Below are 12,238 nucleotides of genomic sequence, written 5' to 3' on the forward strand. Positions count from 1 at the left end.
TGGTTTTAGTAAAAAGTGGTACAGTAAAGCGAGGTCAGATGACTTGGTACGTATACCTGTGCTCTCATCCTTGTACCATTTTAACTTAAATAACCAGTTTAGTAGGGCAAACAGACCTTTTTCTAGTTCACTGACAAAGTTTGTCCTGGTGTCCTCCACTGCCTAACTGCAGGTCCCTGTTTCTTTCTTTGCCTTGGTGGTAGTGATTGTGCAAGATCCACAGGAGAAATCCTTTTTTGACTGGTAGGTCTCTTGTCATCTCTGTACATGACTGCTACATCTGACTCAAGAGATGCAGGCACTGCAAATTTATGCTGTTCAGTGACCACCCAAGTTAAAGATAATGTGAAATTTCACCTTACTCTGACTGGATGACTTAATAGGTTAAAGCATATTGAAATAAATTTAATTAAAGAAAATTCTAAATGTACTAATCAGCTTCACTCCTTTTCTAGTATGACAAAGGCAGCCAGTAAGATACACTACTAGATGATAATGCATATTTATAGATATTTACTTGTTGCTTTTGTTCACATGATTTTTCTATGTACAGCAGTCAGGATTTTGGGGAAAACCAATGGAAAGTGACATGCCTGAAGGATGATTACAGTGTAGATCTTTAAAATACAGGTTATTTACCTGGTTTTTGTGTTCGGGGTTATTCTTGACCTGCTGCTGATCACAGAGTAGTCTTACATACCCAAATATTAACAGATGGCAGAGGAAAAACACATGAGAACTTAAAGGTGCTTCTTATTACTTAAGAACAGCATGTAGTAGCATATGGTGACTTAATGCCACCCCTTTGATTCCATTACTTTTTTGGTTTTGCTTTGCAAAGGTAAATACAGTGTCACATGACCTGTATATTAACAGTGGTGAAAATCTTGTATGTGTCCACCTAGATGTTATCTGGGGCCCAAGAGCAGTAAATCTGAATCAGGCAAGGGACTTTTGCATTTTTAGTTAAAAGATAGATGTTGTTTTAATTTCATGCAGTGTTCTTACAGAATTGTAGTTGAAGTTAAGCTGAAATCTGTTTTTAATAGCATTTTTTTCACTCTTCAGATTTACTTTAATTTAAGACTGTACTATAAGTGTTAAGGTAAGCTGGAGGCTTCAGTAGCTGATAATTGGTGGTTACAGATGTGAGGGAAATTTGGGATCCAGTTCAAGACCAAATATTTGTATTAATGAGATTTTTATTAAGTACAAATGCGTGCATTTTCTTTGCATCAGGATCACTAGTGGTTTGAAGAGTAGACTAGTAAGATGCCTGCCTCTTCTTTTCCTTTCTGCAGCTGTGTATGATCGAATGCGAGCAGACCAGAAAAAATTTGGTAAGGCAGCATGGGCAGCAGCAGTGGAACGTATGGAAAAGCTTCAGTATGCGGTTTCTAAGGAGACTTTGCAGTTGATGCGTGCTAAAGAAATCTGTTTGGAGCAGAAGAAACATGCACTCAAAGAGGAGGTAAGTTTTCCTGCCAGTAAGTAGAAAATTAAAGCGCATGGAAAGAAGTGATATTAGACAAATGATGCTGCAGTGTAGGTGTTGTGGGTTTTGTACGTATGTCTTCTGTTCACCTTTTCCTGGTTAGTCAACCAGAAAAACAGTTTTTGAAAGACAGAAAGACAGCTTTTGCTGTTAGTGTTTACAGCCAACCACTGGGATGAGTAAAATGAAGAGAAAGGATAGGACAGAAATTGGCTGCTATGTAATCTCTGCAGTTTAGCTCTGAGGCACAATCACCTTTTCAGAATAGCTTTGACATTCCAGATGGAAGGTGTCTGACCATTAGTAAGTATATGGGTAGCTGGATGGTTGTGTTGCACTCTTTCTCTGCTTACCATAATTACTAAGGCAATCTTCCAGAGGGGGCTGTGCTAGCTACATTTTTCTTGAGGAAAGACTTCATGCATGACACTGTGCATAAATGCCTTAGCAGGAAAAAAATCCACGATTTATTGGATTTTATGGCATCTCAAAAGTAACAATGTTTCAGATTCTCTTCTAAACTTTACCATCATATGGACGTTTGATGCAAAGAACTTCGTGTCATACTAATGTTAATGTGTGTTCTAGCAATTACATGATTGTTTTAGGAGAACTTTTCAAACATTTCAGCAAAATTTGACTAAACTGATGGTGCTGTTATGAAAAGGTTATCTAAAGAGCTCACAACTTCAGCACTGCAAAGGCTGGTAGGTTTGTAAGACTGATAGACTATGTGTCTATTTTAGGAGCCTCTGTAGAAGACAGCTTGATCTGCAGGGAAGAGAGAGTACATGCAAGACCCAGAGCACTAAAATAGGTTTACTGCATTTCAGTGTTCTTTAGATTTGGAAATCCAAGAGTTGTCTGAAAACCTGAGTTTATCAGGCTATTGTCATCCTTAGTCAGGAGTTGATGAGACAATCCAGCACTACTAATTTGAAATATATTGAATATTTTCACTTAGAGTAACCGTGCATCTTCTTTTTGTGGCACATCTTATTTTTTTCCCTGTGGAGACCTGTGAATTTTTGTTGAATGAGATCTCAGTCTGGTAAATGAGTAAGTGTTTGGTCTGATATGCTAAAGTATTAGGGGCTGCACAGGAAAATGAAGGATTCCTTGTAGTATACATAGGGATGAAAGTGAGCTGTGAGTTTGGGGCTTTTGGGGACAGAGAAATAAGTAACATCTAATGGCTGTGGTACTTTGGGATGGCGTATTACAAGGTATAGAGAGTTTTGGGTCTGAGTACAGTGATAGGGAGATAGCCAACTTCTGCTCTGATACACATCGTGTGTTCTGAGAATGTAAACAGCTTAAGTATAAAGAGTTGAATGTGAGAAAAGTGACTGGGAATCCCATCTTTGCGAAGAATGGAATGGTGGCAGTCTTATAAAGATAATGTTTGTAGAACTGAAATACCACTTGACAAACCATTTAGCTACTATATTCTAGAAGATAAAAACAGGATATTTGTTTGAAGATACTAAAATGCTCAATAAATTAATAAATTTGGATTTTAGCTGAGAAAAATGACAATTCAGAGCAAAGACATGATATGACTTCACTTGTGGAAGGTGTTTGTGTTCAGCAGGTTGTCTTTGGATTTTTGAACATTTAGTCTTGGAAAAGAAATTTTTTGCAAGGTCATATTGTGGTAGGAGAAGGGGAAATAGCTTTAAACTGAAAGTGAATGCGTTTAAATTACATATTCGGAAGAAATTCTTTGAACTTGAAGGGAGCAACACTGGAACAGGTTGCCCAGAGATGTTGTAGATCAACATCCTGAGCTCAAAGCTCCAATCCAGATTGGATGGAGCTTTGAGCAACCTGGTCTAGTGAAAGGTGTCCGTGCCTGTGGTGGTGGGCTTGGAACTTGATGAGATTTCAAGTCCCTTCCAACCCGAGCTGCTCTATGATTCAGTGAATGCAACCACTCTCTGATCGGTATGAATGCAACAACAAAGACTGTAGAGATTAAATTATTTGCTTTCATTAGTGCAGAAAGGTGTGCTTGGATCTCCCCAGTTTAAGTTTTTTGTTCCACCACTGTGGTGTTTCAACCCCAGCCAGCAACCAAGAGCCATGTGGCTACTCACTTGCTCCCTTACAAGTGGGATCAGAAAGGGTTAAAAGCTAGAAAACTCATGGGTTGAGATAAAGGCAGTTTAATAGGGAAAGCCAAAGCCAAACACATGAGCAAAGCAAAATGGGGAATTAATTCATGTCTTCCCATGGGCAGGAGGTGTTCAGCCATCTCTTGGAGTTCAGAGCCCCATCACAGGTAACTGTGACTTGGGAATACAAATCTCCACTAACTCCAAATGTCCCTCCCTTCTTCTTTCTTTCTCCCACTTTATATACTGGGCATGATGTCACATGGTCTGGAATATCCTGTTTGGTCAGTTGGGGTCGCCTGTTCTGGTTGTGTCTGTTCCCAACCTCCCATGCACTTCCATCTTTCCTAGAGTGACCATACAAAAAGCATATAAGGCCTTGGCTCTGTACAAGCCCTGCCCAGCGATAACAAAAACATCTCTGTATTACCAATCCTGTGTTCAGCACAAACCCAAAACACAGCCCCGTACCAGACACTGAGAAGAAAATTAGCTCTAGTCCAGCCAAAACCAGCACAACTGCAGAATGTTTCCCATACTGTTCTAAATTAAATTTCTTTGTGTTTCTTTCACTATGTTGATCAGCCTGAGAGCTACCAAGGATACAGCAAATTAGTGGTACAGATTAGGTAAAAACTCATAAGAATTGCTCTCAATTAAGAAGAGAAATTTTTAACAGAATATACTGAAATATGTCCAAAAGTGATTATACTGTTTTGAATTATCACACTTTATTAGTATTTTACATGAAGTTTTAACATAAATTGTTGAAATTCAAGGTCTTTGTTTTACTTTTTCATGGGGAGCTATTATATAGCTAGGATATCTGCCCATGAACCATGCAGCAGTACTAGTTTCCCATTTCTTTTGCACCTGAAAGCTGAATAAAGTGGCGGGGTACGCCTAAAACAGAACAGGTAACTAACAGCATCTGTAGTGTATGCTCCTTTTAGGGCAAAGGTACAATTGTCAGTTGCTAAGGTCCTTATCACCCAGACACCAGTGCAACTGACTGAAGTACTCAGCTGCTATAACTTGGTGAGCTGATACTTTTGAAGATGGTCTGTGGGTGTCTTTGTCTTTATTCAGTTTTTATTACGTTGTGTATTTAAATTTTGGAACATCTGTTTTTAAGAAAAAAATTGTGAAGGTTTGAGTAATTTTCACAGTTCATGGAAAAAGAGAAGTTCTTAGGTGTGGTCACTTTTGACACTATCTTAATTTAAAAAGAAAACATTTCCCACACCGACTTTCCTTGCCCCCAGACCCACCAAATTGTGCTGCCTTTTTACAGTGGGGAAATCCTTGAAAAATGCCAAATCCCTTGAACAACGCTAATATCCTGCCTGAACAATAAACATTATCCGTCTTACATGGAAGAACTGGAGAGTTGAAGAGAATCAGTCCTTTTGTCTGGAAAAGTAGCCTGTAGTTCACTCCAATTATGCAATCAGTATGCCATTTACTGTTCTGGTCAAATTAGTAACTTAATATGGATGCAAAGTAATAAAATGGCATAACAAGACATTTTTGTGTAGCACTGGACTCTAGCATATACATGACACATTAATGATTGTAAGGTTTCTGGTGTTCACTTAAGGGCTTACTGGAGTTTTCAGACTAATAGTTGATATACAAAAAATGCATACAGAAGTACAAAATGTAGCGGAAGAAACTTAAAATAGTTAAATTGCAAGAATTGATTAGCTGATCTTCTGTCTAACAGTCTTATATGGAAATACGTATAGTACACGGAACTATTTGCGTTTAATTGAGCTGTGAAATCCCTGTCAATAGATAATGGTGCAGATGCTAAAAGCTTACATTAAAAAAAAAAAAAAAGGCATAGAAAAAAAGTATTAATTACGTCCTGTAAGTCTGTTTCATGCAAGAGGCTGCAGTATGGTTTAAGTTGTGCTACAGGCTGTGCTAGAGGCTGGAGAGTCCTTTTGGGAAAATATCACTGCACTGCCTGTTTTGTTTCATTGTCCTGGATTTTTGCAACGTTTTCCCAAAACAGGGTATTGACTAAAATGGATCATTGGTTTAATTCAGTGCACATACCTTTCTAGTTTACTATAGTCATATTTAAATACTCAAGGAACCCATTTGTAGTTGTTTGTTGCAGACTCAGTTTTACAACTTGAAGATAACACCATAATGTACAGAATATGCTAGCAAATATTTTTTTAAATTTATCACTAAATAGGTCGGGTATTTTTGCTTGGTAGACATCTTCTTTTAATGACTGACTGTCTATAATATGAAACTGGACATTTCTTCTGAATAATGAGGTAGACAGATCACAAATCTCCATTAACATTTACCATTATTTTCATCCAATATTGAGAGAAACTATCAGATATACGTATTTTGAGCAGGTAAAGATTTTGGATGTGGCCCGAACTCTTCTGCATGCAGGTTGTAGAGGTGCATGAATTCCCTCCAGCCTCAGCACATAAGATTCCTGTACATGCTGGTATTTCTTAAATATGATCTAAATGGCTGACTGTGATGAGCAGATAGATCTTGTTTGACTGATTGAAGGAGAATTGTTGCAGTTCACTTTGGTTGTGTGATACTTTTCTATTCAAACATATAATACAAATCAGTACTGAAATATATGTAAGTATTTTAATCTGTGTATGTATTCTCCTATGAAGGACTCCAGAAAGAACAGCTAAATTGTCATTACAAGATGACCAGTGCATGTATTTATCCCTGTTTGCACATCCTTTCACATTTTTTCCTCAGTTCTGCTTTTACAGGCTTTAACTGTAGCTTTCTAGATGCCTACTTTTAGACTTGGGATTGAAGATAGGAGAATTCTAATTTAATTATGTATCTTCAGAGAATCAAGTGGTAGAGTAAAAAGAGTGTGAGGGATGTTTCACACTATGCACTGTATCACTTGACACTTGACAGTTGCAAAGTGTAATTCAATGCCATGGATTTATTTCATTGCCATGTAGAAAAAAAGTCAGTTATTAAAGGCATCTTAAAGTCTGTGTCTGATCAGAACATATCTTAGGGACTTGATATATTCAACTTTAACGTCTTACATTTATTGTACCAGACAGTATCTAGCTGTAATCATAAAATCTGCGGTTTTGTTCTCATAATTATCCTGGAGTTGTATGGTTTTTGTTTGTTTGTTGTTTTCTCTTTTTATTTAGATGCAGAGTCTGAAAGGGGGTACAGAAGCATTAGCCCATTTGGACCACTTAGAAGCTGATTACTATGATCTACAGCTTCAGTTATATGAAGTGCAGTTCGAGATTTTGAAATGTGAAGAGTTGCTACTGACAGCACAGCTTGAAAGCATCAGAAGATTGATGTCAGGTGCTTTATTTATTTCAATTAATACAAGCCTGTGAAAGATAATTTTCTTCCTAAGAGTCCAGGGAAGCCTGTGGAAATGAAATGAGAGCAGATTCTTTGCCATGTGAAGAGCTGCAAAAGTACTGTTAAATTAAAATCTACACCTGTTTATAAGGCATATACATACACATAAAGAAGTTCTGTTATGGTTCTCATTGCCTGTATTTGGAAATTTGCACATAAGATATGCAAACTATATATGTTTTGAAGAGCTAAGATGGGGGAGGAGGAGATGTCTTAATTAGTAGACTTGTCTAAAAATATGAAATACACATTGATATTACTAATTTCTTGAAAGTGATTGTTTTTCAAAAGCTGTATCTGCAAATTGGATTCCTTTTGCTACACTTGAAGCTCATATTGTTATCTCAGATTTAGAGCAGCAATGAAAACCTTATGCTTCCAGAACCGACTATTCTGCTATACCTCATGTACTTACAAACTGTGAAAACGGTACATGCAAATCATGCAGCATTTTTCAATCCAGTTCTGTCATTTAGACCTTTCTATATTTAATGTTTGTATTTAAGCAAGCTTTGTTTTGCTGTTCTCAGAGTGTAGGACTTGAATAAAAAATTTTGCTATGAATAGAAAATTCTCCTAAGTTTGAAGCTGGATTGTATTTTGAGTTGCCACTGGAAAAGGAGAAAACATAGGTATCACAGATTCATCTCACTGTAACATGAATCTCCACCTTTATGGCTTCTGATGGAAACAGCTATAAACTGTGCTTGGAACCAAAGGGTTGAAAACTTTGTAAATGAGTTACAGAAATGTGGCAGCTTTGACTAGGTAGAGAATTAGTTGGTGGTTTTGAGATAGATAGATTTTGGACTGGGAAATCAGACATGTGCTTTTGGTACTGAAGATGTGCTCACTTAGGAACTGAAAGAAAGCACCTGAACAGGAGACTGATAAGAAATGTGTATCAAAATCCTTTGTCTTCGGTGTAGTGATAGTAAAACGTCTGGGCCGACAGAGACTAAGCTGTAAAAATGTCACACGGCAATACAATTTGTCATTGATGTTTTCTTCAGAAATGTCAAAAAAGCCCTTAACCCACAAGCTAATCCAAAATAAAACCCTCAGTCAGCTAAACCATCACCCTGTTCCTTCCCTCATGGCAACAAACCAGTTCACCATTCTGGCTTCCTTTGCTATTTTTAATTTGTAAGATAGTGTTTAATAGTAATTCCATATATAATAATTCCAAATAATAAATAATTCCTAAATAATTCCAAATAATTCCAATAATTCCAAAACTATCCCATAGGACAGAAAATGGAAAATACAGTTCCTAAATGTCTGGGAATTGCTCAGCACATGAAATTACCTTCTCAGACTTTCATTAGGTGGATAGAACAATTAATGTGAAAAATAATGTGATGTACAAGTGACTACATGTGTTTGACACTATTCAACACCAAATCTGAATTCAAGCATCTAAAGCATTTAGTGGTCTTTTAATATGTGTTGTTTCCTATGATGCCAAAAGAAAAGCATGATCTGTTACACTTTCTTTTTGAACTGCACTGATAGTAAAGTAACAGACTTTGATTTCGCACATGTGTATGATTTGAAATTCATGTCTGTATGCCAAGTAGATGCTGTTGCTTCTCTCTAGTCTTTGACTGTAGTGGTTCTGTAGAGATAGTTCAGAGAATTCTCAGCTAATGTTTTGAGAGCATAGTTTGAATTGACTGCAATTGTTTGTGACCGAGAAGAACATCTTTGCAAATTCAGCAAAGGATCTGAAAAGGATCAAGTGATAATAGATTGTCATATTATGAGCAACACTACTCATTAAGCAAATACCTGCATTGAAATTCAAAAAGCATGACTTTATTAGGTAGAATTTTCAAGGGTTTTATCTTATTCGTACAGAGTATGAGTACATTCTTGTCAAAATGGTTTTGTGATGGATGAACTTGTATATTTCTATTTTGCATGAAAGTCTTGTAAAGCAAAATTCATAACTGCCTGGTGAAATATAATTGTCAGGCATGACTCGTCTTCTTACTCAGTGGTATCTCAAAGGGAGTTCCAGTGACTTGACATCAATATGTAACTTCCAGTTACATATTGATGAAGCTTTACAGGGCTTTTTTTTTTTAAACTGAGCCCTGAAGTAATGGAACTGTTTGGTATGTTTTATTAGCTTTTATTTGTTTAGGTGAATATCTTGCTGTGCTTATTGTCTGGTCCTGCCATGACTTCTGCTGAGCTGATACCAGCATGGCAGTCGAAATTCCGGTTGCAGCAGAGACTGTACACACAAATAACATGAAGTGACAACAGCTTTTAAAATGGACTGTGTGCTGAGGAAAATCCTGTGCCTGTCCCCAAATAATCAAGTAGCTGAAGTAGGAGAAATTACTGTCTTTCTGAAAGTAGTTGAAAAAGTTGAAGTAAGAAAGTTGGGTGTTGCTGTGGAATAGACACTTGGCAAACATGCCAGCTGCATCTGCCTGTTTCAGACAGCAGTAATGCATTTCCTTCTTGCTGTATGACAAATATATCCTACTTTGTATGCCAGTGGAATAAAGAGCAAGAGGTCTTCACTGCTTCTTCATCCCAACATCTTTAAAGGATTTATAATGACCACACTTTCCTTCTTGGCAAGCGATGAGAAGGCAGCATTTAAAGATGAGCTCAGTGTTATTCCAAATGCTTCACTCAGCAAGCTAAAAATCATAAGTGTTGATAAAACTATTAGTAATTACCTCCTTTTCAGGCCTGTAATGCTTTGAAGGATTGCCTTGAAATTGCCCTCCCTCCCTCCCTGGAGCATTGACTGGGACATCAAAAATCTATGAGAGGATTTTTGCTGTCCCGTTGTCTGAGTCCCTTACATGAAATTACAAGTTGGTTGTAACAGAAGAATCTCATATCGAGGACTTCAGGTAGTCTTGTCTATCCTGAACTTCATGGTGAAGACCAGTGAAAATTGCTACACCCCTTGGGTCGCTTGTGAGACGCAAAGACATGCATGGACATTGTGTTCAAATTAGGCTACACATTATAGCTGTATGTTTAGAATTGCATTTGTGTTTTAATATTCTGAGCTTGCCTGAATAGCAGGCTGAGCTTCATTGGTATTAATTTCTGTTCCTCTTAAAGACCTTAAAGCTGTATAGTGCCTTGCTGTGTAATGCTTTTCCTCTGACCTATTGACTTTTGGTAGTAGTCCTCTGAAAGGGCTGTGGCATTCTTCTGCATCATATCTTGCAAGTCACTGGGAGGGTTGTTTTTAAGGAAAACAAAATGTTAATCAAATACAAACCATTGATTTGATTTTTTTATTGCTGACATCTTTAAAACAGAGAAGAGAGATGAAGTGGTGTATTATGACACTTACGAAAGTATGGAAGCCATGCTTGAAAAAGAGGATATGGCAACATCTGTGCACTTGCAAAAAGAGGAGCTGCAAAAGTTACAACAAAAAATCCGCCAGCTGGAAGCAAGGCGTGGACGTATTTCAGCCAAGAAAGCCTACCTCAGAAATAAGAAGGTACTGTTTAATTGCCTTTTTTTTTTTGACATAATTAGCAAATTTAATGAAACTTCAAAAGGTTTCCTTCAGATACAAATTTCCCAGAATTTTTGTGGATTGTGTTCATTGTTTGCTAAAAGTTGTTTTGCAGAATACTAAATAAAATAGCATGTATTATTATATTGATACATTTAAGATTCTGTTTACCTTTTTCTAGCTCTAAAGGAACCTTCAATTACTTTGAAGTCAACAAATTAACTTACTTCTATTAACTAATCAGAATACTTTCATGCAGGAAGTCCATGCTAGAATGAATGTTTTTATGAGAGTAGTTTTGTATATGTTTGCTGAAGTGAACTTCCAAGTGTGTTTTTCACTAGTGAGTTCTATTTTCATTCTCTTACCATCCTTTTAAACTTACGTCATATGTTGTTGATACTCTGTGTTTGGCAGATGTATATTAAATACAGTCTATATTCTTAAATTGTATTCTGAGCATGCTATTTAGGTCAAAGTTTTGGGAGACCATTGTAATACTTGTTAGAAAATCAGTTCCACGCCATACTATGTAAAGCTATGCAGAAATGTCAGATGCGGTCTCATTCTGGATTAGGATGAGTGGTCAGTTTGGTTCTGTGTTCGCGATCATGTCCGTTATGCGAAAATGACCCTTTCATATAAAGAGTTCTTGGTAGATTGGCAGTAAGCTCTTCAGGTCTTGCCTCCACTTCATAATTAATATATCTATTTCTATCCCTAAATCTGAAGCGTAACAGAGAAATGAAAAGTTGTTGATACATTTAATGTATTTTATTTTTTGTATTTTGTCAAGCACTGCCTTGTTTCTGGTTAACCCAATATGGAAAAGACTGCAAATGAAGTATTAGAAGAGACGTCTCCTGTTAGCTGATTATGTGAAGTAGCTTGCTTTGTCATTGTGTTTGTTTTACATTAGTTTGTAAAGACAAAAGGTATCAGGAACGTTGTTAGTATTTTGAGTAAGAGACCTTACCTGTTGTATTACGCTAATTTACACAGGCTATAATATAACAAGATATTTTCTCCTGGATATGAAAAGACGCTGCTGGCACCTTACAAAGTAGACATACCTGTTTAAAAGTGACAGCCTGTTTGCTGTTCTTTGCTTAACTTACTGGAGTTCACAGGTCAAGAAGAAATCCTGAAGCAGGAGTTGAGATTTTTTAGCATGCCCATATATCTGTATAATGAAGTAGTCACCTTCAGTGGCTGATTTGTTTCAGTGTTATGCTGTGATAGAATACCTTGTTTAAGCTGAAGGAGTTGGTTTTGGCTGCAGCAGGAGTAGCAGCATGCCTGGTTGTGCACTGTAACAAGATGCAAAGCTGTGTGTGGTAGTGTTGCTTTTCTGCATCTGCATGCAGGAGTGGTACGGCTACGTCTTCTCAACATTGTGGTGGGATAGCTGTGGCTACAATGCTTTCAGGACCTGAGGTAATGTCTCCGTGTGGAACTTGGACATCACATCGCTCTCAGAAATAGTTCCAGCTCTCTTACTTATGTCATTGCCCAGCACAGCATTCTCTGCAGTTGAGTGCTGCAGGGAGATACTTAGCTTCTAGAAAAATCACAGAGTAGAACAATGTGTGTTTAAGCTTACAGGAGAAAATAAATGGTCTTTATTTGAGCAAAAAGAAAGGGCAGAATCTGTTGTGTGACGTTATGTGGCACTTGTTGAGTAGAAAAGAATATGGCCATTTTTTAGCTTCTCTT

General features: G+C 37.2%; 1 protein-coding gene across 3 annotated transcripts in view; it reads left to right on the forward strand.

The window, feature by feature from the left end:
* The window catches only part of JMY (junction mediating and regulatory protein, p53 cofactor), a 64,382-nt gene that overhangs the window by 32,283 nt on the left and 19,861 nt on the right, over positions 1–12,238 (forward strand). For all 3 annotated transcript variants that reach the window (XM_041470613.1, XM_041470614.1, XM_041470615.1), the window contains 3 exons: positions 1,302–1,471; positions 6,789–6,954; positions 10,317–10,504. In XM_041470613.1, the coding sequence (XP_041326547.1) occupies positions 1,302–1,471; positions 6,789–6,954; positions 10,317–10,504 (524 nt within the window). The remainder of the gene's footprint in view (positions 1–1,301; positions 1,472–6,788; positions 6,955–10,316; positions 10,505–12,238) is intronic.

The sequence above is a fragment of the Pyrgilauda ruficollis genome, unplaced genomic scaffold (genome assembly GCF_017590135.1).
Source record: "Pyrgilauda ruficollis isolate IOZ18807 unplaced genomic scaffold, ASM1759013v1 scaffold25, whole genome shotgun sequence".
NCBI classification, from domain to species: Eukaryota; Metazoa; Chordata; class Aves; order Passeriformes; family Passeridae; genus Pyrgilauda; species Pyrgilauda ruficollis.